The sequence below is a fragment of the Molossus molossus genome, unplaced genomic scaffold (assembly GCF_014108415.1).
Source record: "Molossus molossus isolate mMolMol1 unplaced genomic scaffold, mMolMol1.p scaffold_m16_p_3, whole genome shotgun sequence".
NCBI classification, from domain to species: Eukaryota; Metazoa; Chordata; class Mammalia; order Chiroptera; family Molossidae; genus Molossus; species Molossus molossus.
Window position 1 is genome coordinate 43,703,785 of NW_023425366.1, and position 26,213 is coordinate 43,729,997.

Sequence of the window (26,213 nt, forward strand, 5' to 3'; positions counted from 1 at the left end):
GTTTGTCCCTGGCCCTGGTTGGGGTTGTGTGGCTGGCAACCACTTGGTGTGTCTCTCTCACATCAATGCTTCTCTCTCTCTCTCCTCCGCTCTCTCCCACTCTATCTGAAGATAAATGCAAAAATGTCCTCGAGTGAGGATAAAAAAAAAAAAGAAAGAAAGAAAAGAAAAATACTTTGTATGTTGATTATGAAGTAAGATTAACACATACCATAGTACCAAGGTTATAACCCAAGAGAAGCATCTGTCCATACAAATCTTCATACATGGATGTTTACAGAAGTCCTATCCATAATAACCAAAACTAGAAACAACCTAGAATGTGAAATGTGCTATTGTGATATGAAATACTATTCAGGAAAAACAACAACAACAACAAAAACCTACTGATGTACACAATATGGATGAATCTCAAAAACAACATGCTGAGGAAAAGAACCTAGACACAAAAGGGTACACTACGTAAGTTCATTTAAATGAAACTACAGAAAAGACAAGTCTAATCCATAGTGATAGGAAGTAGATCTATGGTTGCCAGGTGCCAGGTAAAGGGGGAGGAGGATGAAGACTGACTGCAAAAGGGAACATCGGGACCTTTTTAGGTAATGGAAATGTTGATATCTTGATTGTAGTGGTAGTTACCTGGTTATACACATTTGTCAAAATTCATCAAACCATAGACAAAATAGAAGCACATTTATTGTATTTAAATTACACCTAAGTAATGTTTTAAAATGTACTCATGGGAAAGCAAATGCTTCCAGGAAATAGAATACGTCTTAACTCATTTTATAAGACTAACATATTGATAGCAAAACTAGACAAAGGGATTAAAATTCCAAATACCTTGGTGTGTACTTGTCATCAGCCTCCTTTTAGGAAAGCACAGCACTGTTCAAGCATTTAAAGACAGGTAGGTACTCTCAGCAGAAGATGGAAAATTTGCATGAAAGAAAACAGTAATGGGAGCTTCCTAACACATGTAACTTAATTTACAATTTTATCCAGAAGTCTGGCCACATTTCTCCTTTTAAAAAAATATTCTTCTCCTAGCCAGTCTTCTACAGAAAGCATATCCCTATTGGAAAAAAACCAAACACTGATACTGATTTCCAAAAGCAAGTTTTCAATATAACTTTTAACACTTCTTCAAATTTTATCAAAATCAGATTTATAGTTCATTCAATCACTATTAATTAATGAGTTATCACAGCTAAAAGATTTATGACCTTAGGGGGTAGCATAATGAACTCCTACTCACACACCACGAAGATGATAAAATTCAACAGGTTGCCATCCTTGCTTTGTCTTTCTTTTTTCCTTTTCTTTTAAAAGGAAATATCAGAGCCCTGGCCAGTTTTCTCAGTGGTTAGAGCATTGGCCCTCAGACCAAAGAGTTTCGGATTCAATTGTGGTCAAGTGTTGCAGTTCAATCCCTGGCCCTGGTCAGGGTCATGCAGGAGGCAACCAATCAATGTGTCTCTCTCACATCGATGTCTCTCTCTCTCCCCTCCCCCCTTCCTCTCTTCCACTCTATCTGAAAATCAATGGGAAAATATCCTCACATGAGGATTAAAATAATAATAATAACAAAATAAATAAATAAAAGGAAATCTCAGATATCCCATCATTTCAGTCCTGCATACTTCAATGTGTATCCCTAAAAAATATGAATATTTTTAAGATCTCTTTTTTAAGATTATTTCTGTACAGTGTGGATACATTAGATAGTTTTCTCAGTATAACTAGAGGTCTGGTTGAATTCTTGCCACCTCTCTTCAACACCATAATTTTTCAACTTCTGAAACTTATGGCAACTACATAATTAATGAAAAAAATCTTTCAAAGAACATTCTTTTCTATATGGTTTCATTAAGTGCCTTTGGCTTATAGCCTACATTAAAGCTAGACATGTCATTTAAAAATAGCATAAACCTCAATTTTTCACTTGACAAGGAAACTAACTTCTTGTTTTCACAGAGGCATAGAGAGAAATAAAAGTGGTCACTAAGGCCCAGCCAACAAAAAAAAAGTTATCCTATAGCTGTTTAAAATGGATATTATATCCCTACACAGTCATACACTGGGTGCAGAACCATACTCTACACAATTTTTTAAAAGGTAGACAATATTCACACAGTCTAATGACTCAGTGGGGATACTTTTCAGTACTTTTTGGTCAAATTTTCTTCACTGTGATGAATCTGCAGACATCATCACATCACTTAACCTCCATCCTACTAAACAATACAGATTACAAAAGTTCACTGTACTTTATCTGAAAAGTATATTTGATATGTTTATCATGGTTATTGCTTTGTTTCAGAAAGAACAGAAGGCACTGTGTTTTAATGGTATGAATTGTGCCAGAGTTGACTTGCTGAGTTCCTAAAGGCTAAACCCTAAGATCTTAAAAGCAAGTAAAGGGCTCTTTATCCATGAAATAGGTTTTTTCCCTAACTGACCAAATACAGTTTGACATATTTAAAAAGATAACATGTTAAACACATCCTGCCTAGTTGTCTGGGGGAAAGGGGATAGTCTCATAGTAACCAACTGGACATGGAAAGAAAGCTTATTTCTAGTGTGTCAAGTAACATTTTTGAATGGAAGCATTTCTTCATTATAAAGCATTTCGTACATCCCCCCCACCCCATTTTTAACACACACTATCAAACAAGAATTAGCAGTGAAACAAAGTTATTCCAAGGAACATCAATCTTAAGAGGTACGTTCTACTTTTTCATATTCTTCTCCATAAGGTATAAACCATTCATCTTAGGAAAAATTAAGAAGAATCACCCATTAGGCCAACAAAAAACATCTAGTGAGCCTGAGAGGAGCTCAGTTAGAATCTCGATAAAAGATACAGAAGTAACCTTCTCATTGGCTATTGAAGTACATACAAGAAGGGGACTTAACAATGCATCTGTTGGTCTTGACTAACTTGTAACTGCACGAAGTAACAGTACTCTCACTCACACATTATTCATCCACCCTAAGTTACTTGTCCTGACCTTTCTATGTACCTATTACATTCAGTCTGGTTGAATAAGATTATGACAGTCATTAATGAGCTAAATTTTTAAATGCGTTGAAGATAAACTGGCTGCATAAGAAGGGCTTTTCCCTTTTGTTCCCCTGCTGTTTATTGCAATGGAAACTAGAATACCAATATTGTTAGGACTTCATTAAAGTGTAATACTGACCTATCTCCATGTCTGAAACAATTCCGATTTGAAACTTGCCAGTTACCGGGGGTTACATATAAATCAATACAAATTTGGTAAAATTTAAATTGCAAGTTTCCAAATAATGCAACAGAGTAACTCAGTTTTCCTCTCTTCTTTCAAGAAAAAAAAAAAAAAGCTGAACTACAAATTTATCTCAGGAGTGATCGTCAAGGCAAGTGTATAATAAACATTCATTTCATTTGTTCTTTTCCCCCACCCGTTACTCTACAAAGAAAGCAGACCGCAAAACTTAAATCGTACAAATGTCAGGAGTTCTTGCGAGTAGGCTGCTTATTTGAGTTAAAAGTGTTCGACTACCCTTTTAAAGTTTTCAAACTTCTCTCCCTTCACATGAGCAGGCATTTACATTTCCTGTTTGTTGTTTGGAGTAAAGAAAGTAGAGTTTCATTTCTGAAGTGTGAGGGGGATGGGACAGTTTGGGGCCAGATATATTTAAAACAAATACGAAAAACTAGATCCTCTTAAAAAGTAGTAAGGATGATAGCTCACTACTCTCATGGCACCAGTTGTTTTGTATGTTTTTTCCAACGACATGCAAGTACACCTGAAAATACAAGGGACATAGCAATGCCTGTGCAAACTCCATGCCTGGAAAAGACATGCTCACAGGCTGTATGAAGACTGAAAACTCAAAAGTAAATTTTATGGCAGTGGTGTCAATGATGATTTTAAAATATATAGGTGTTTTCACTTGAGGGAAAGAAAGATCATTTCAACAATTTCACTTTGAGGAACTGGGTGCTGAGTAGACCATGCTAAAGCTAAATTATTTCAAATGTACATATATCACAAAACTTAAGTGTGATGTATTCACCACTCCGAGGATACTAGTCATGAATCAGAAAGATTATTTAACAAGTCTCCAGTTCTTAAGATGATTTATCCCAATACTCTAAATGATAACATTCTCTATTGAAATCAGACAAAAAGGCAGTAAAACATGGTTGAGCACATGCACTCCACACAGTAGTTATGAGTTGCTCAGGAGAGTGGAGTTCTAAAATTTATTTTGATTTTCTTAAACTCACTCACTTGTGACCAATCTCATGTGCAATGGTAAAAGCTGAACCCAGGCCAATGTCTTCATTAATGCTGCAGCTCCTTTCGGGCTCACACATTCCAGCCACAGAGGCCAAGCCTGAATAAACAGAAGGAGACACAAAGGGTCAAGCCAAGGTGTTTCAGTCTTAAAAAGCCCATACTTATAAATGCCTGGATTCTTTTTAATAACCTCCATGCACAGAAGGAGCAGTTGGCAAAAGGTTAACTTTCTAGTCATTTGCAAAATCACTGGGGGGAGTTTCACTTTGCCGGCTAGACATTAATATTTTTTGAACTGCAGTCAGTGCTGGAAAATGTCTAGACTAGGGGTTAGATTTATAAATTTTACTTCTGGTAACTTGGGACCACCTAGTAACTTGAGCCAGAAGAGGGAATTCAAGAAAGCATTTCTATTTTAACATTCTTTAGGCTGTAGAAAGCAAAATATATCCACATTATTTTTCTAAAGAGATCTGTTTAAGTTTAGTGGGTTCATAAAAATATACAAGCAACTTTTTAGTTACCAAAAAAAAAGGGAATCCCAAATGGTTTTTAAAAATGACATTTTTATAAAAACAAAAATGAATGATTCAAAAGAAAAAAAGGAGGAATGTTAAAGATAGGAGGTTGTTGCATATTTCCAATCTTCTGAAATTAGTGCTGATACTGATATAATAATTTCTTGAAGTGTTTTAATGGCAGGAAAATCATTCACACAATGTAGTTCTGCCCTCTCCCATCCCCCCCTCGATGCATTAGAGTTTTACTAATAAAGAAAAACTATGGTGTTAATTCGCTGATTCTAGTGAAATGTTACGTTACTCGAAGTATTCTTCCTTTGGGAATTTTAGTATGTAAAAGTCTTAATATTTACTTCCAAATGAATATCACGCTCTGTGAGTTAATAACTTTAAAACAGTGCTTAGAAAAAAATATTTTTGTGCAGAAGATAAAATATCATGTGTTACAAGGAAACAGATGCTGAATCATACTTAACACACATAGGGATGAAAGTTATTTAGAAGAAATTGAAAGAAAAGTAGGAAAAACTTTTTATACATTGGTAACCTACTATTATTACCCAAATATTAATACTTATCTTCCCAACAAAAGTGATTTTAATCCAAGCCAATGAATATTGAGTGCAATAAACAATGTTCTGTGCTAGGTATAATTTTCCAGTTGCACTAATTTGGGACAGTAAAAGCTATTCAATTCATATTTTTACTGACAAAAAAGCTCTAAAAATTGTTTCTCTGGTTCTTCTAATATAAAATATCCACATAATCACTACATTGGAACAGAGATGAGATTATCACTGGATTTGCTAATAAACTGTTTACTTTTCCTACTGTTTTATGTGGAAAGGGAGGAGTTGGGGAAGAGGTTAAATTCTGCTTCACAGAGTTATAAACACTAGTGTTACCCTTGTCCTGCCCTAGACAACTTAGGACCTGAAGAAAAAAAATATAAAAAGAGGGAGTAGTCAAACTCCACTGGGAGAAACAGAGACACAGAGAAAAAGAAAACAAACATATGAACAAACAAGAAATTTGCAGTATATTATCTGGCTTTAAGCTATTGGGTTCAATAGGGTCCATGATATGGGAAGAAAAAGCCACTCAAAACTGTTTCTGTTTTAAGCTTTATAAAATTTGGTTTTAAAATATATATTAATAAGAATAATTATTGTTAAATTAACATTTCTTACATTTCTCAAAATGTATTATTCCACGGGTTAGCTTTCTGTTGTTGTTTGCTATATGTACTGTGTTTTTAACAGAGAATTTTCAATGACTCCCCAAGGTTTATTTGTAAGTACTGATTTACCTCTATATCTGATATAAAACTGTTAACTCTACTAAAAGAACAACTTAAGAAAGAACCTATTTGGGAAATAACTACTAGTTGTTGAAAATATAAATGTAAATCTTAACTAAAACGAAAATAATTTAAATGCTAATGTGTTTTCACAACCCCCCACCATTTTCTGTATTCCTATAAAATTGAAGCTGTCAAAGTTCTTATGTGTGATTGTGTTAATAGGGGTTTGATTACTATTTGGGTCATTTAGATTTCCTCAGTTTGATGGCCACAGTTTTCACCCTTAAATCTACTTAGTCTAGTTAAAATTGGTCGTCAGAGGTACTACTAAGTAAGCAAGAGAATATATAAGAATCAGCATAAAAACTAACATGAAAGTCATTAGAATGACCATTCAAAAAGAAAAAAACCTGATTAGTTTTGTAATAAAATTTTCCGCATAAGGTCAGTGTGTGTGTGTGTGTGTGTGTGTGTGTGTACAGTTTATTCGGTTTTTACTAGGAGATAGTGTAAAAAAATGTATAATGATTTATAATTTGAACATTTTATATTGAGCTTGAGAATGCATTGACATGTATTGATTCTAGAAATTAATAAACTATGAAAATTGAACACATCATTTTGAAAAATATAAAAAGAGGGAGAGTAGGAAAATACCTCAAATCTACTTGGCAAAAATGACAATAAAAGTACCAGGCAGTGTTATTACTAATGTCCCAATGAAGAACATATCTCAATGTAAATCATTTATCTTCAAAAAGCAGAATAGGATATATATACATACATATACATATATGCATACATACATATATGTATATATTTTCTCAAAAAAGCTCTAGCTTATACTTTCTTTGAGGCTTAGTGTTTACGGTATTTAAAATTGATTAAGCACTTAGTAAATGCTTACAGAATTTGAACAATGATAGAAAAGGTAAGTTAAACAGAACAATTTCCACATTAAATAACAGCTGTTATTTTTTATAGTACTTTTATATTTTCTCATTTAAATGATTTTAACAATATCCCTGTAGCATAAGGACAGATACCACTTCTGCTTCGTAGATAAAGAAGTTGAGGGACAAAAGGCTAAATGAACTGTAAGATGTAATTCACCGAGACTCAAAGCCAGGCGTTTGTCGCTGGCTCGAATTCCCTTCCATTAGATCCTATTGGTCTAAATTAACCTAAAACACTACAAATTAAATCTTTTTGATGAGAGCTTTCTCAACAGAGAGCACTTTCTGCACTATGCTTTTTAACTAGCAAACTTCTTCACTGGCTACTCATCCCTGGCTAATTGCATTTCTTCTTTAGCCATAAATTCGAAAGAAAATGAGGCAGGAGAAGACAGGAAGGTAGGTAAGATCAAGAGAAATTTTCATCTCTGAAAAGATGTTCACTGAACTCCCCAGGAAGTTGGGTAATAAATACCCTTTTTCCCACTTCAACTTTAATTTGATCTTAAAAAATTCTTCTGAGGCGCCTAAGACTAGATTTTACAATTATTCCTTTACAGATAAGAAAACCGAGCCTTGTCACGGAGACACTGGAGAAATCACCTTCTGTTGCTTAACTTCTAAGTCTGTAAAAAAATCTCTATGACACTAAAATATTATCATTAAAAAGTTCCTGTTTCTTAAAATAACTCTACTCGCTTAATAATTGTCTACTTAAAAGCTACCTTCTCCCCCCCCACTTGTATTTGCAGCTAACTTTTACCAGCATGAAGTTATGATCTGCAACAAAATGTGATTTTTTAAATTCTAGAATATTACAGAAATGCTTTTTAAAAAAACAAATGATTTGGACAGCTGGGCCCACAAGAAATATAATCCTATCCTCTCTATCTTATCTGTAATGTTTTACAAAGTTGTTTTTCTTGTTGTTTTGTTTTGTTTAGGTACTAAAACTGTCCAATAATATCTTAACTTATGGGGATAAACTATTTCTACCAAATTACACAATAATAATAATAATAATAATAATAATACTGTTCTCAATGCCTCTTCCTTAAGTATCTCCAAAGTATTGTTGTTTGTTTCCTTTGCTTTTCCTAGCCTGAAATTTAAAGATGCTGGTTGCTTTCATTTGCTCTCAAGCTTCTTGGTATTTTTGGAAAACACATTACAGAGATGGATTATATGGAGATGAGTGGCAACTTTTGATTTATCATTATTGTTTGATGATTTTTAATCATCTTCTAAGTTGTTTTAAATCATCATTCTACTTGTTTCCTAGTAGGTGACATATCCACAAAGATCAGGTTTAACAATTTCTAGGAGTAATTTCAGATGTGTCAGAAAGGGAAATGACCAAATTAATAATAAAGAGCAAAGTCATTGGACCAAAGAGACAATTTGAACTATCCTCCCTTTATAAAACACTTACCCAGTGTTCCACAGGGCTTATTTTTATAAGTGCAGATATCATATCTATAGAGGAGAGAGAGAAAAAGAGAGAGATGAAATTTGTAATCTGATCAAATTTGTAAAATATTTTCATATATTCATCACATTTTTTCTCAGAGCTCTGGTTGTCAGACCACAATCAGTGCAATTATGAGCAGCCAGCTGGAGTGTTGGCATTTTCAACACTCTGGGGGACCCCGCGGCTGCACTGCACTCGCGGGCTCTGGCTCCAAGCCAGTGGGACACCTGCCAGTAAGAAAGAAAGGTTAAAGTGGATTTCTGTAATTGCAAGTTCCATAAAACCATCTACCTTACTGTCTTGAAGCTGGAATAGCTTGTCTGCAGATTGCTACTGCTTCCACAAAAAACAAATGGGTAGCTTTATTATTCCCATCTTTGTTGAAACTGCTGGAATATTTTCTTATTATAGCCATAGACAGTGTTTTATACTTCTGAGTTACAAGCACCATTTGATGTTCTTTCGAATTTAACATGGGTTCTTATTTAATTAAGTAAAAAACTCAAGCAATACAGCGGTGGAAATAAAATTGATATCGTATAGTTTTTCTAGTAGTATACCAGCAATTTTGCATGACTAAAATACAAATATTTTAAGTGATTTTATAAACAGCTAAATAGCTCACTAGGAAGCTTCTTCCAATGTGTTGCATTATAAATCAGTACAAACAATGGAGTTCATAAAGTAATGTTGAATATTTTAAAATACGTTGCATTTAAAATGCTAAATCAATATTGATGTAAACATTTACTTTTAAGCATTTAAAAACTTATTTTTAAAACCAAAAACACAGAATTTCTAAATTGAGAATAAAAAATAATTTTAAAAGACTGAATATTTTTATTTGCTTATGTTTCCAGCTAGAAATAAAAAGCTTTTTAGTTAAAAAATAAAATCTCAACCCCCATGTTCGTAGCAGCACTATTTACAATAGCTGAGATCTGGAAACAGCCCAAGTGTCCATCAGTAGACGAATGGATAAAAAAGCTGTGGTACATATACACAATGGAGTACTATGCAGCTGTAAGAAAGAAAGATCTCTTATCCTTTGAGATGACATGGAGGGACTTAGAAAGTATTATCCTAAGCGAAACAAGCCAAACAGAGGAAGACAAGTATCATATGATCTCACTTATTTGTGGAATATAATGAACATAACAGTCTGAGGAATGGGGTAGTCCCAGGGATGTGGAAGTGGGGTACAGACTGACAATCCCCAGAAGAGGGGGTAGGAGGGAGAGATAAACCATAGAACTTATATGCATGTATGCATGAACAATGGACATGGACAACAAAGCTGGGGACAGGGTGAGGAGGGTGGCGCGGGGGGGGGGCAATCAGCGGGGGAAAATAGGAGAAACATCTGTAACAAAAATAAATTAATTTTAAAAAATTACTAACTTTATTTAAAAAATAAAATTTCACAAACTACAGAAAAATCCAAGTTATAAAAGTTCTCTTTTATTGTATATAAATAATGGTTAGTCCACATTACTGGGGGGAGGGGTTAGTAATTAATCCCTTAATCAACTCTTTATCATCACCTTATTTGAACTCTGTAAATGTTTTCTTACATTTGAGGAAAGGGATTCCTTCTCCCCTTGCATAACTTTTTCTATTTTAACCATTCACACAGTCATCCACTTTCTTGTCTTGTAACTGGTAAACCAATAGATTGTAGTATCTGGTACACTCTTAAATATGAGATATAGAGAGAGTACTTGGTGTATTTACCAAAGTACCAGAAAGTATATTCTGGGTGTCACAATCAATTTATCTTGCAATCATAGTGTGTAAATGCCTACAATGTTACATAGACACAATCCATACCAGCAGTCAAGAGGATGTAAACAAAGACTTTTCATAAAGAGTAACGCAGATATAAATGTTTAAAAGCAGAATCTATTTCCAAATCCTCAGCTTCCACATGTCCTTTCCTAAAACTGACCTGCCTGAGAATGCACCTGAAAGCCACCAATTTATCTTTCCTCTTTTGCCTTTCACAATTGCCCTGTTTCTACTTTATAAAAAAGAAAGCATATTTCTCCCCCACCCCAAACCTCATTAGAGTATATTGCCCCCCTGGGTGTACAAGTCTCCAGAGCATAATGCAAAGAAATAATTCAAGAATGCATGGATCCTGGGGCTTAATCTCTTTGGAGCAATGCAAGAAAAATTGAAGGGTGTAATCCTTATTTCTCCCTGGCAAGACTCTCTTTCTTTCTACCAGTCTGTCTGACTGCTTATAAACCAGTCTAAATATCCATCTCACAGTTAGAATTCAGACATGAAATGGTTGTCATGGAGTGTATTAATATACTCATTTGACCTAAAAAAAATAGTCAGGTTTATTATTGACAGACAATAAACTGGCTTACCTAAGTAGTTTGGCAATGAGGACTGACTTAGCCAATTAGATTACACGGTGAGCATTTTTCGTGATTCAACGAAATAGGCAACTCCAAAGTTTTGACAAAATTTATTTAAAGCATATATACAATTATATAATATGTTTTTAACTAGTCTCTGTAGCTACTTAAGCTTATGATTATGTAAGTATTTTAGATATCAACTTTAAAATATGCAAAGTGGTACATCATTTTTCAAAATTACTTTAGGAGGCAAATAAAGCAAAAAATGTGAAGATCACAGACAAACCCACCTCATAGCAGGCCTTTCTCACTTCCTCTCATTGCTCTCATGTTGCCTACACCTTTCATGTTACACTTCTGATGGATATTATTTCATTCTGTCATGACCGCCTAAAGGCTAAAGTCATCAACAAATAATGCAAACTTAAGTATCTTCGACCAAGGTAATTCTATGTGCATTTTCCTCAGTTGTTACCAATCCTCTAATGTACTTACAGAATTCTCTATAGGATATTCTATAGGGAAAAGCCATGCCATTCCCTTGGCTTTAGCATTCAATTCAATCCACACTGTACCCTTCTGTATTCTATATTCAGAGAGAGCAAGTATTGCTCTCTATGCATTATCTTTAACATCAAACACTGAAGAGCAACATTTTTACATTTATTCTTTCACACGTGGCTTTGCTGAGCACCTAGCATATGCCCAGGCATAGTCATATACTAGAATCTAAACATGGGTAAGTAAGTTAGTTGAGGTCTTTGGGGGGGGGGGGGGGAACACATATATTGTAGGCTGCACACTTAGATGAAGCTGCTGAGAGTTTTGTTTTGTTTTGTTTTGTTTTTTTGGTACGTGCCCCTAGCGGACACCGCACCCAGGACCCTCTGGTCCACAGGCTGACGCTTCGACCGCTGAGCCAAACTGGCCAGGGCAAGCCGCTGAGATTTGTCTTGTATGTCCACTCATTGGTCTGGAGGATCATGGTGCCAGGTGACAAATACAAGAGTAACAGAATTCTGCCTAAAAATGTATTCATGTCTGTAATCAGTGCATTTTTCATGCAAAGTGTTGTCAGAGCACCTATATAAGAGAGAGCTGGAATGTCAAGCCTACAAAACAAGAAGCATGAATTATTTTGTACCCCCTTGTTTGTTTAATAAACATTTGTGTGCTTAACGAAATTTGATCTAAAACTTCGCTTCATAATAACTGATAGGAATGCTCATTTACCCTAAGAATTTGCCTGACCGTATTAGCTTACGTCAGTGTGAAAACTTAAACCAATAAAAATTCCTCATTGATGGAAGGAAGATGTGATAACGGTACTAAGAAAAATAATTTATACGTGACTATATCCACCGTGATAGGTACTTCTAAAAGATTACTCTTCTTTGGGCTATTTTTATAATCATGAGCAGGCTTTAGCCACGTATTAAAAACTTTACACAGTTTTATCTATGAATTATATAATATAAAATCAAGTTGTATTTATATAAAAATTGAGAATGATTAATCTAAAAAAGCTTAAGTTTCCTTTTAAGGTAAACTTCCTCAACTATATTGAATTTCCACTTCAATACAGAAGTGATCAATGCAAGTATTTTTCCAAACCTTGATTGTATATGCTTGCTAAACATAGTGTCACCTGTACAGAAAATGATTGGCTAAAGTTCAAGGAATGATTTGAGACATTTTAAAAATTAAATTGCTTTAATTTATTTACTTTCATGTTTTCATAAACTTATGATTCTTTTACAATTTACTTTTGCTTAAATTCCTTTTTTGTGTTTTTCTTATTTCACTAATTCCGCCTACTATTTTTCCTGTATATTTTCATGTATAAATTTCTGATTCTTTCCTACAAACTATTCTCTTTGCAGTCAGCCCCATATTTCTACAGATAATAAGAATCTTGATAAGTTATGCAATTCAAGCTATACCACACTTAAAGCATTACTTCTCAAATTAGACCAAGTATGAACCAGTTTATTTTAGCTCCCATATATCTCTCTCAGTTTTTGCACATCTTACCTTTAAGCATCATTTTTCAACATTATGGTATATAATCATACAAACTTCACAGTGCACCCCTTTCTCGTTTTCACCTTGCATCAAATTCCCTCTACGTCCTATCAGCTTTCTCTGCCATGCTAGGATTTTGCCTTCTTTTTCTTCAATCCTGAGCCACTTCAGGAAAAATTGCAAAGAAAAATAATGCAAAGAATCATGCTTTATCCCAAAGATATAACTGGTGTGCTTTTAGGACTTGTCCTGCTGCTGAACAAATGAAAGACTGAGGAAAAGGAGCTCCCCACTGCCCACTCTCTGCACCCTTGAAACAAATCAATCTCCAAAACATTTTGACTGATCCAGAGGTGTCAGGGGCCCCTAAACAAAATACACTGGAGTCCTCAGAAGTGATAGAAAAGCTGAAGTATGATTAGAAAGGGTTCTCTGGGTCTGAATTTGGATAGAAAAACACCTTATCACTATGGGACTTGTTTTGTTTTCTCTTCATGAAATAATAATAAAGGCCTCTGGGCAGATAAAAAAGAAGAAACATGATCTTAAGGAATCTACACAAAGACAGGTACCTAAAGGAAATCAGGGTTCTGCTTTAGGTGCATAGATGAATGCACACATTGTCATTCCCTTACCCTAAGTTCATAATGTAGGACAGACTGAGATCAAAACCGGAGAGGTGGATTGAATATCTGTTGCTATAACATGGATAGACTTTTCTGCTGTATATACTTTCAACTCTAATTTCCTAATCATTTTTTGGCTAGGCATGACTATCAAAAGAAACTGACCAAAATACATAATTAAGTTCCATTTTAAGGTCTGTAAAATACAGTACTACCTTACAATGATGAAATACCTGGATGGTTTTTTAAAACCTTTTCCGAAACCTACATTCCATTCTTATGTAAGAGCAAGAGTTGTTACAAAGAAGCTTTCCTTTCAGTGATTCCGTTTTAAAATGAAATGAATCAAAATCTAAACTTTCAGACTCATTTGTTTCACACTGAGTCACAGACTTACTTCCAAACAGAATGTCCTAAGTACTGTACTATTTCATTTAGTGCTCTTAGACGTGGTGTGAAAGCCAAGAACTGGTGATACTGCAATTTTCTGCTTTTTTTACATGCACAGAATTATAAAACTCAGAAAAACAATGGTAACAAAATTATTTTAACTCAATATATGCAAGAATGTATAGCACTCTTTGTGATAAGTGAAAAAAATTATAAGACCACTTGTTCTAATTTGGGCTGTTGTGATAGAATGTCATAGACTGGGTGGTTTGATTGAAAGACATTTATTTCCCACAGTTCCGGAGGCTGGGAAGTGCAGATCAAGCCGCCAGCAGATTTGGTGTCTGGTGAGAGCCCACTTGCCAGCTTGTAGACCACCTTCTCCAGTGTGCTAACATGGCCTTTCACTGGTGCTTGCTCATCAAAAGAAAACTCTAGTGTCTCTTTATCTTCTAATTAGGGCACTAATCCCATCATGAGGGGTCCACCACCATGACCTCATCTAAAGATAATTATCTCCAAAAGCCCCACCTCTAAATGCCAACACATTGGGCATTAGGGTTTCAACACTGGGATTTTGGAGGAGGAAATAAATATTCAGTCCATAACATTTCAGTTCTGCCCCCACCCCAAATTCATGTCCTTCTTACATTTCATCCCAACCATCTTAATTTATCCCAACAATCTTAACTCATCCCACAAAAGTCTTAACTCATTCCAGCATCAACTCTAAAGTTCAGTCTCCTCTAAGTATTATCTAAATCAGATAGGGGTGAGAATCTAGGTATAATGCATTCTGAGGCAAAATTATTTTTTAGATGTGAACCTGTAAAACCAGAAAAGCTATGTGTTTCCAAAATACAGTGGTGGAACAAACATAGGATGGCCATTCCCTTTCCAAAGAGGAGAAATCAAAAGGAAGAAGGAGATGATGGGTCTCAAGTAAATCCAGAGCCCAGTATGGCAAATTCCATTAGATCTTAAAGCTCTAGATCCTCTTTGTCTGATGCTCTGCCTCTGGAGCCACTGGGTAGCACCACCCCTTCAGCTTGGTAGTGTGCTGCCCACATGGACCTCCGTAAGGGCCCTCCCATGCAGCTCTGGTCTTTGAAACCAAGGTGGAAGAAGGCTCATCTCCAAGGACATGCATTCTGGGCCCATGGTGAACTGGCTTTGTGGCCCTTCTTTCTTTTTTTTGAAAGTATAATGTATGTCCACAGCCATCCTTTATTCCCTTCTATTTTATCTCCTTTAGTCCCATTTGGCAGTGTTTCTCCTGGTATATCATCTCTATTGCTGGCTCTATTCAGATGGCTGACTATTTCTGCAGTTCATACTCACACTAATCTCCTTATCAGATCTGATCAGTCAGCCACACCCTTAGTGTTCTCTTCTGAACATGCTTCCTCATTTTCTGCAACATGAACAGGGTAAGATTTTCCAAATCTTTAAGTTCCAGTTCTTCTTGCTCAACATTCCCTTTTTCAATTCATTTCTTCTTTTCACATTTTACTATAAGCAGTCAGGAGAACCAACACTTTGCTTAGAAATCTCAGCTAAATATCTAATTTCATCACTCACAAGTTCAACCTTCCACAAAACACTAGAACATGAACATAATTCAGCCAAGTTCTTTGCCAGTTTTTAACAAGAACCATTTTTCCTTCATCGTCCAAAATCATATTCCTCGTTTCTGACCGAGACATCGCCAACATAGCCTTTGTCACCCACACCTCTACCAGCACGATTATGGGTGTGTTCTGTAAGATGGAAGCTTTCTCCACACCTCTCCTCTTTTCTTCCTGAGCTCTCACCAGAATTGCTTTTAAAAGTCCCTTCACAGCACTCATGGCTTCTTCTAGCATGCACATTCCAGCCTTTATTCATTATTAAGTTCCAACGCTTCCCATTTTTAAGTACTTGTTACAGCAGCACCCCACTCCTCAGTACCAATTGTTGAATATTAGTCAGCTTGGACTAATACCATAGACTGGGTGGCTTAAACAACAAACACTTATTTCTCGTAGTTTTGGAAGCTAGAAAGTCCAAGATCAACATGCTGACAGATTTGGTGTCTGCTAAAGGGCCTCTTCCTGACTTGCAGATGGCCACCTTCTTGCTCTATCTTCATACAGTGGAGAGAGCGCTCTGGCCTTGTTCTCTTCTTATAAGGGCACTAATCCCATTATTGGGCTCCTCTCTCTTGACCCCATCTAAACCTAATTGCCTGCTAAAGGTCTCACCTCCTGATATCATCACATTGGAGATTAAGGCTTCAACAAATGAATTTTTTAAGGAGGACACAAACATTCAGTCCATAACACCACTTAAAACAAATAGATAATTTAGTTCCATTGATGTATCTCATTTCACAGATTACATCTCTCATAACATTCATTTCTTTATCTGAATCACAGTAATTATCTTAAGAAGGTTACTTGCTGATATTTGTGAATGTCTACAACCTAAGACCAACCATATGTATGCTATCTGATGAGGTGACATATTTTATTATTATTATTATTATTATTTGAACATCTAACACAATAATTCTCAAAAATATGTCAGGATTATTTGCCTAATAAATACTAAATAAATTTAGCTAATAATTCCTTTCATATGTCAGAGGTTGCCCATGTTATTGCTCATGAAGTAAATTAAAGATTAGCCCTGGCCAGTTTGGCTCAGCGGTTAGAGCGTCGGCCTGCGGTCCGGAGAGACCTAAGTTCGGTTCTCGCTAAGGGCACGTACTTCGGTTGCAGTTTGTCCCCGGTTGGTCGTGTGGGTGGCAGCCACTCGATGTTTCTCTCTCTCTCTCTCCCTTCCTCTCTCTCCCTCCCACTCTATCTGTACAAAAAAATGGAAAAATATCCTCGGGTGAGGATAAAAAAAAAAAAAAAAAAGATTAGCCATTAGTTTGTAAAATACCTCTGTGGCTATTCACATCATAATATGACTTTTCCTCTCATTCTAGTATGGAATTTCTATTGGGAAGCATAGAGATAGTTTGCCCTTGCAAAATTGTATCCAAACCATTGCAAAGTATTGATCTAACTAAGATAGAAAATTTCATATCTGTTATAATAACCTACCAATACAAGTTTTCACCACTTTGCAATTATCAACAATCTCAATTCAACAGATTATCATATGTTTCCCCTGGGCTTTTCTCATTACTATTTCAATCATTTTCCATTTCCTGGTAAAGCAAGTAACTTTCTCTTTGTTTTGTTACTAAATCATAATATATTTATTTACAATGAATAAACTGATACTATATTTTTAGATTCATAAAAATGAAATATTATCTTTTTTGTATCCTGCTTTTTAGCTGTCAATATACTTTGAACATCTTTCTATGTCAGTAAAGACATAGGCACATAATTTTCATGACTTTGTCAAATTCCACTGTATGGATGTAGCAAAATTTATTTAAATAATTCCCTATAATTGAAAACTTAGATTGTTTCCACATTTCTGATATAAACTTAATCACAACATCACTATATCTTTGCACATTTGTCTGATAAATTTCCATTATAAATTCCTAGAAGTTAAGCAATTTAAGGGTAATCATCCATATTCTCATGAGCTGGCCCCTGCCCACTTCTCTAGCCTTATGTCCACCTCTGTTTCCTCTTTGCAAACTCAAGCCATATTTGCCTTCTTTCAATTCTTGAACATACCATGTTTTCCTCCCATTTCTTGAACTTTGACCTTGCTATTCCCTCCATCTGAAACACTTTTCTACCGATTCCATCCACTTTGATAGGTTACTTTACTATTCTTTGCACTGGTCTTTCCTGACTAGATGAGGTTCCCTTAATAAATACTTGTTGAGCTCCCTAAATTTTCCCTTTGTAGCTCTTATCAGACTGATAATATCAGGTATGTGTCTTTCCCACTAGATTGAAAATTCTTTGAGATTAAGGACTGGCCTGTTTTGCACACTACTGTATCCCAGCACCCAGCACAGTGTCTGGAGCACTGTGGGTATTCAGTGTTTAATTCCCTCTAAAAACGGTGTAACCATTTATGCTTCTACAAACCCATTTCCCAGTACCTTTGTCAACAAGTAATAGGAAAAACGTTATTTTAAAAGCATCAAAACACAGTTGTATAATGATGTTTTGGGGTGTTTTTCAGGAAAGCAAAAATTATTTAAAACTTCACTTAATATAGGGTTGCCCTGGTGAGTAGATAATGGGATATGCTGGATTCACTCAAAATTGATCTACTAACAGATTCATTCTTATTCATGAATCAAAAAATTAAACCAGTTTTTCAACAAATATTTACTGAAAGCATATAAGGAAAAACATGAGCAAGACTAACATACTCTTCATCTTAAGAAGCTTAGAAACTTTTCTAAGATCAGTAAAAGTTTCATCAGGCATTAGCAGAAAGAGAAAGTGTTTTCACACTTTTACACCACTGGAGTACAATTAATTGGACTGAACTTTGGTCATTTTAGAGTTATTTTTGTGTCCTCCTTTTCCTTTGTTCTTTCACATGAACTAGATAACTTTTTCTCAGTGTAGATATATTCATCCTTTTCATTTCAATCCTATGTACAACTTCCTAATTTATATCCTTAGGTATCTCTAGTTGAGATGAATGTAAATAATCTTTATCCAATAGTATCTTATAGAGAGTTTATTATTCCTAAAGCAGAGCTCTGCTCATGCAATGTCTCCAAAAGTCTAAAGATGTTAGCTTGGAGTTCAAGACCCAACCCCCTAAAACCTAGCTTACTTCTCCCTAGATATGTCCTCTCTTCTAGCCAAATTTGACTAAATATTCACCACTCCATAAAAAGATCTTGATCTTCCCCACATCCACACCTCATTCATGCACCATCCTCCTCCCATTTCTATTGTGAAGTTCTAGATATCCTTCATGAAGCTTAAATTGATCTATCCCTTCTCTAATTATTCAGCATCCATGTGTTTCGACATTGTTTTATATCACAATTACTTACATAAGCCTCATTTTCTTCCCAACTACCATTATCAGCATTTAGGGGATATAATAATAATACCTGCCAAGAAAACTTTCCTAACTTGGTGAAGGAAAGAGACATACAAGTCCAGGAAGCACAGAGAGTCCCAAACAAGATGAACCCCAAGAGGCCCACACCAAGACACATCATCATCAAAATGCAAAAGGTTCAAGACAAAGAGAGAATCTTAAAAGCAGCAAGAGAAAGGCAGCTAGTTACCTACAAGGGAGTTCCCATAAGGCTGTCAGCTGATTTCTCAAAAGAAACTTTGCAGGCCAGAAGGGAGTAGCAAAAAATATTCAGAGTGATGAAAAGCCAGAACCTACAACCAAGATTACTCTATCCTACAAAGCTGTCATTTAGAATCGATGGCCATATAAAGACTTTCCCAGACAAGAAAAAGTTAAAGGAGTTCATCACCACCAAACCGTTGTTATATGAAATGATGAAGGGTCTTTTTGAAGAAAAAGATAAAATATATGAACGAACAAAATGGCAATGAATACATATCTATCGACAATGGAATCTACAAATAAAATGAACAGGCAGAACAGAAATATTCTCATAGATACAGAGAACATTTTGTTGGTTGCCAGATGGGAGGGGGGTTGGTGGAATGGGTGAAAAAGGTGAAGAGGTTAAGAAGTACAAATTTATTGCTAGACTGACAAACCTCAAAGGGAAAGGGGTTGGGGGAGTGGGAAGAAATAAACCAATGAATTTATATGCATAACCAATGGACACAGACAATAGTGTGGGAAAAGGCGGGAGGGGGCGGGAGAGGGGAGGAGGGGATCAATGGGAGAAAAAATAAAATTAAAATAAATAAAAGAAAATAATAATAATAATATCTCCCAAGAAGAACAATGAGGAGGAGGGGAGAGGGGAGTGGAAAGGGAGGGGGAGGAGGAGGAGGAAGAAGAAGGTGATGACAAGAAACAATGACTTAGAGTTTTATGGGTTTCTGATCCCTGGGATATTTCTATTCTCATTATAAAATTATTAAATGGTCTTCAGATTATGATTAAGTTTTTCATGTTGCTTAGCTACAAGAAAGAAAAGTGCTGATTATGCTGACTTGCATATTCTAGTCCATTGTCAACTGTATTTTTCATTGTAAATTAACAATGAGTGAGACATTTTGATTTCATACCTATCAGTTTCAAAAGTTTGGTTAATTTTAAGTGTACCTTTAAAAATAGATTTACATGCTGACAAAAATTAGGTTTTGAAATCTCCATGGTTAAGGACCAGGTAAATTCACCTAATTAATAAATACCACCCTGAGAGATATACTGTCTACTTTCAGGAGTAAATAACAAGAATCCCTATATTTCCTTTTGCTGGATGAACAAACACACCATGTATTTTAATATTAAAATATTCACAACAATTACAGCACCTAGAACAAAGATACACAATTTTGAATTAAAAAGTTGATTTGCTAAAAAATAAAATAATTAACACATTGCTCTTTGCTTAGAAAACAAATTACTCCCCTGTTTTAAAAAACACACAACTTCCTCTAGTATTATGAGAAAAATTATATTTAACATCAACATGTAATGGAAAGTCTTTATAAACAATGAAAAATTATTTCAGTCATTTTATATTATTTATATTATTTATAATATAAAGACAGTTTCTCTAAGCAACTACTATACCTAAAAAAAATTTTGCTAAATTTTTTACTATAGCATCTTTTTAGTTTTGCAGAACATGGTAGACCACAACAGCTCTTTGCCTTAAAATAAAGTACACAGCTTATTTTGTCTTCTTGCTCAAAAACCTCAAAACCAAAGAAGCTATTTAAAGGAAAAATGTAGGGCATTGCTCAATAGGGAGAAGAATTTTTCTATTGTTAGCATATAGGCCTTTTAAATCTAGCCACAGACAACCAATACCCTGGTTTTGTTAGGCAGTATTTTGGTAGTTGATTTGCAAAGCTGAATAATTTTTATTTATGGTCAGACAAGTATTTAACAACATTGATTTTGAAAGCCTGACTGCATTTAAAAAATGCATACAAAGGGCTATTGTTAGAAAAAACACCACCACTGAACTTTATATTTGTAGATATATATGTAATGTTAAAAATCTAAATATATATAAATAAAAATAAATAAATAAATAAATAAATAAATATATATATATATTTAAGCTTCAACATAATCATTTCTCTTTTATACTGATATTTACCACCAAATCAATGAACAAGCAACAGCTGTCCTTTGCCTTCTAAAGCATGGTCTACAGGAAAGTGAGGAAAGAGGTCATATTGACTATTTTTCTGATTTAATGGAACATCAGACTACACTGTCATATGAACAGAATTGACTACAACTCGAATTACATTGCCTCTATCAAGACAACTGTACACATTTTCATAAGGACTGATTATAGTCAGAATATATTGAGCAACTGTTAATTTTCCTCAGTCAGAAAAAATAAAGAATTTTAAAAATGTACATTTACCTAATGAGCTACTAAAATGATAAATGCCTCAAACACCCTTTGAGCAGTTTCATGTTATCAGAAAGAATCTACAGTGTTACAAAAGATCTCACATGTCCATAGTCACTTATTCTAACATTCTAAGAGTAAGGTTTTCTTATGTCTAATCTAAATCCTTTATACTACAGGTTACGTAGATTACTTTTTTTTTTTTTTTGACCTTCAGTGAAGATTGAGAACATCTGGTCTCCATCCTTTATGCATAAATTAAATACCTCTAAATCTTCTCTTTTCTAGAATAATAATCTCCACTACTTAAAAAATTTTCTTTTAGGTTTCTTTTTCAACCCTTTAATCATCTTTGTGGTCCTCCTCTGAACTTTCTCCAAGTTCACCATGTCCTTCTTCGTGGTGGAGCCCAGAACGAGAAACAATGCTTTCATAAGGCTCTGACCAGTGCAAGCACAATGGGGAAATTATCAAGTTTCCTACATTCTTGATTCCTATTTATGAGACCTTGTACTGCGTTTGCTTTAACCACAACACTACATTGTTAACTCATACTAATCTTATTATTCCCTTACTGCTAAGAAGATTTCCAGCTTCACTTAAATACAGTTACTCATTCTCTGGATTTTTGCTATTTTTCCTCTCTGACCATACTGCATTATATTTGTCCCCTACCAAATTTCATTATCTTAGTTTGTACTCAATATTCCAATTTTCTAAATTATTTTAGTTTAACAAAAATAATAAGGTGAGTCCTGGCTGGTTTGGCTCAGCAGTTGGAGCAATGGCCTGTGGACCAGAGAGTCCCGGGTTCGATTCCCACTAAGGGCACATACCAAAAAAATAAAAAATAAAATAATAATAATAATAAGGTGAGCCCTGGCTGATATGGCTCAGGTGGTTGGAGCATCATCCCATACACCAAAGGGTTACAGGTTTGATTTCTAGTCAGGGCACATACCTAGATTGAGGGTTACACCCTCTGGTCGGGGCACTGATAGGTGGCAATCGATCAATGTTTCTCACATGGATGTTTCTTTCTCTCTCTCTCTCTCTCTCTCTCTCTCCCCTCTCCCTCCCTCCCTCTGTCTCTCTTTCTAATAAAAAAATAAACATAAACATATCCTCAGGTGAGGATTAAAAATAATAATAGTAATAATAATAATGTGATATAAGGCATTGATGCCTCATATCACATTTCTCTCCCATTCCAATTGCCAATAATTCATTAAGAATATTAGAAGACTTGGTCATTACTTGTCTATAAGAGGGGTTTAATGTTTTTAAAAACTGAGCGCCAGGATTCATCACCCTCTGAAGTTACGGTTGTGGAGGCCTTGCTCAATTTGCTCGGTCACTTTCAGGCCCCAGCCCAACATGGACTACCTCAAGCGCTAGAGGGCATGAAGTATGAGCAACCAAAATGCTTTTATAACTTCATAAAGTCTCAAAGAGCTAGGTTAAAAATTTCCCAATATGTTGACTAGTTTCTTTTGCAGAAAACAATGAAAAGCTTGGAGGGTCACAATGTATTGTAACTATGTGGGTTACCTTGCTCTACTAGACCTTCTATTCTGTTAATAACAGAACAAGATTTGTTTGAATACGTTTACTGATAAATATCGAAAAAGCACTTTAATAATGAATGACCTTATTACATGTGGAGCTATGCCAGATAAAACACTAAGAAAATTAAACTGACCTGGTTTCCATTGTGTAGGAACTAGATATTTAAACATTACTAACATGGAAGTATATATAGCCAGATAAAATCCATCAAGTCATCTATTGCTAACACACAGACATGAATTGTATATCATACATAGTTCAAGAGTAAATGCACTTAAGAGATGGAAGACAAAGATCAGTACTTAATTGCCATGGAGAAGAAAAGTAACCATGGTGTTCTATGCTTCCTATGAACAAAGCTGTTCCAGCCAGCTTTTAAAAATATCTAGTGAGCACTAATATCATTCTCTCCGCAAAGTGTAGAAGCAAAAGATATTCATAAGTGATAAAATAAGAAACAAAAGTCTATTGTTTAAAATTTTAAATGGTAACCAAAAGAGGAATTAAAAATGATTAAATATATTAGTCAGTGGTTTAAATAAGTGAAATTATTACCCACAAAAGAAGCAAATAAAAGGTAATGTCTAAAATGAACAAATAAAAAAAATTGTCATAAAATCATATTATCTAGAAATAGAGAGCTAACTCCAAAAAATAACAGCAGGGAAGAGATGGAGAAAGAGACTGTTGCTTACTACCCTAACAATACATTATTTTGGTGTTAAAAAACACACAAACCTGCCCTGGCCATTTTGGCTCAGCAGTAGAGAATCAGCCCACAGACCAAAGAGTCACAGGTTCGATTCCAGTCAAGGGCATGTACCTTGGTTACAGTTTGATCACCGGCCCTGGTTGGGGTCATGCAGGAGGCAGTCAATTGATGTGTCTCTCTCACATTGATGTTTCTCTCTCTCTCTCTCCCCCTCCCTCTCTCCTACTCTGTCTGGAGATAAATGGAAAAAATATCCTTGGGTGAGGATTTTAAAAAATAAATAAATAAATCCTATTCTACACAAGGCTGATTAAAACATAATCCATGGCCAAAAGAAATTGAGAATAGATTAGATGACAACAATACAAATAAATAGTAATATAAGGCAGAGTATTAAATAATCATAGGAAGCAATTAATGGTTTTTTTCTTCGTCTAAAAATGTGCAAGAGTTTCCAGGCATACTATATATAATTACTTTTCTCTTATAATCTATTTGCATATGCATGAAACTTAGGATCTCTTCTCTTGACTCCTCCTCCAGTTAAAAAGTAGGGTAACATTGCCATCCTCAGTTGAAGAACACTATATTTCAAATAATCATAATGATAATACTCATGAAAAATCCAAACTACTTATCATAGCCTATAAGGCTCTAAATGATCTAGACTTGCCTACCTCCCTAGTACTATGTTCCTTCTCACTAACTATATAAACTGACCACAGTGACCTACCTTCTTTCCCAAACATGCAAAGCTTATGTTAACCTCAGGATTCTTCCCTAGATCTTCAAATGAGTGAGTGAGGCTTACCTTCTTGGTATATATCTGCATTCCACAATCAGTGCCGTAGTAACATCAGGCTTAAATTTATATTGCTACCTACAATGCATGCAGTGGCCTAAAACATTGTTAGTATTAAAGAAATGACTTAAAATACATGATATTTGTACAAAATATTAAGAGTTCCCATAGAAAATTTCTCCTTGAGACCTCACAACAATCTTCATGGTGTAGGAGCCAAAAAGGTATTATTTTCATTCTATGATTGAGCAAACTGAGATTTACAGAAGTTAAATAACTTACCTAAAACCCTACAGTCAGTAAGTGAGAACCTGGGTAGGATTCTAACTCACCAATTTTGAAAAATAGTGTATGGCCCTTATCATTTGTTGAAGGTAACACCATGAAAACTTTTACTTTTGAAAGGGGAGAAATTGAAAGATTCTTGTTCCCAATGTTTAAATCACTATGGAGCATTGTATAAACATGAACTCTCACTGTTCTTTAGTTACTAGTTAAATAAAACAGCTATAATATTTGCCAATGATTAACATTTGGAAAATGCTTAAATGTCCTCAGATTAAAAGCACTGATGTTACTCACAAATTCCATGCATGTGTGTATTTATTAATTTATTCAACAGATAACTAATGAGAACCAACCATGTACTAGGTACTGTTCTAGGTTCTGTGAATACAGCAGGTAACAATATACACAGGGTTTCTATAGCTTTGGCTCTGTAGTTTCCCTACAACAGATTTGGGTAATGTGAATTCTAGGAAATACTGATACTAGAGCAAAAATATGTGCAAAAAAACCCTCGAAATCTCTATGTAAGAGTATTTAACCTTTACTTTCAATCGATTATTAAATTTTATAAGTAAGTAATTAAATAATATAAATTTACTTCTTTGGGAAAGCCTCGTAGGAAATATTAAGGCACTAAATATTTAATGTTATTCATCTGATGTATTTATAAATAGTTTATGATTTAATTATGTTATGTCAAATATTCTATCAAAAATTTTTGAGCACTTACACTATACCAGGAAATATATAAAAATATTCTAAATTTTAATAAAAATGTTTCATCCCTATTTGTGAGATAATTGAGAAGAATTATGTTACCGATGACTAATGCACATAAGCTCACTGTTCTTTTTAGACTGGTTTCAAAATGCAATGCTAATAGCTTCTTCCATACATGTTTTAATTTTCTTTCTCTTTATCTCTTCTACCATCTCTCCATACAAACATGACAAATGCAAGATTCACCTCATCCAGGAAGCATTTCTGCTGACTCTTCTGTTAATCACTTTGGAGCTCCAGATTCACTTAAACTATTGATTAATTATATATTACTCCATAATTTTTCAGTGTTCTTTTTTCCATTTAATTTTATCTCTCCAAGTCGTTTGTAAGCCTACTGAAGCAGAGGCAATGATTTCTACTACTTCTAAATCCTTCCTACCATGGTTCTAACATTGATTCTAGTTCCTGGAAGCATCTAGTTCCTGAAACATCCCACCCTTCATCTACTTGTATAACTTGTTTTTTCAACTTTAAAATGAGAGAAATAATAGGAGCTACAGCTCCTAGAATTGCCTTGTACATAAACTTGGGTACTGTATATATACTGTTCATATAAGCCCAATAAGTATTTAATAAATGTTACTGATGTTTAAATTATTATTGCTTTTATTCATATGAATAAACATTTGTTAACT

General features: G+C 34.8%; 1 protein-coding gene across 1 annotated transcript in view; it reads right to left on the bottom strand.

The window, feature by feature from the left end:
* The window catches only part of ADAMTS6 (ADAM metallopeptidase with thrombospondin type 1 motif 6), a 222,699-nt gene that overhangs the window by 133,460 nt on the left and 63,026 nt on the right, over window positions 1-26,213 (bottom strand). The window contains exons 7-8 of the mRNA XM_036279502.1: window positions 8,508-8,551; window positions 4,287-4,392 (exon numbers count right to left, since the gene is read on the bottom strand). Of these exons, the coding sequence (XP_036135395.1) occupies window positions 4,287-4,392; window positions 8,508-8,551 (150 nt within the window). The remainder of the gene's footprint in view (window positions 1-4,286; window positions 4,393-8,507; window positions 8,552-26,213) is intronic.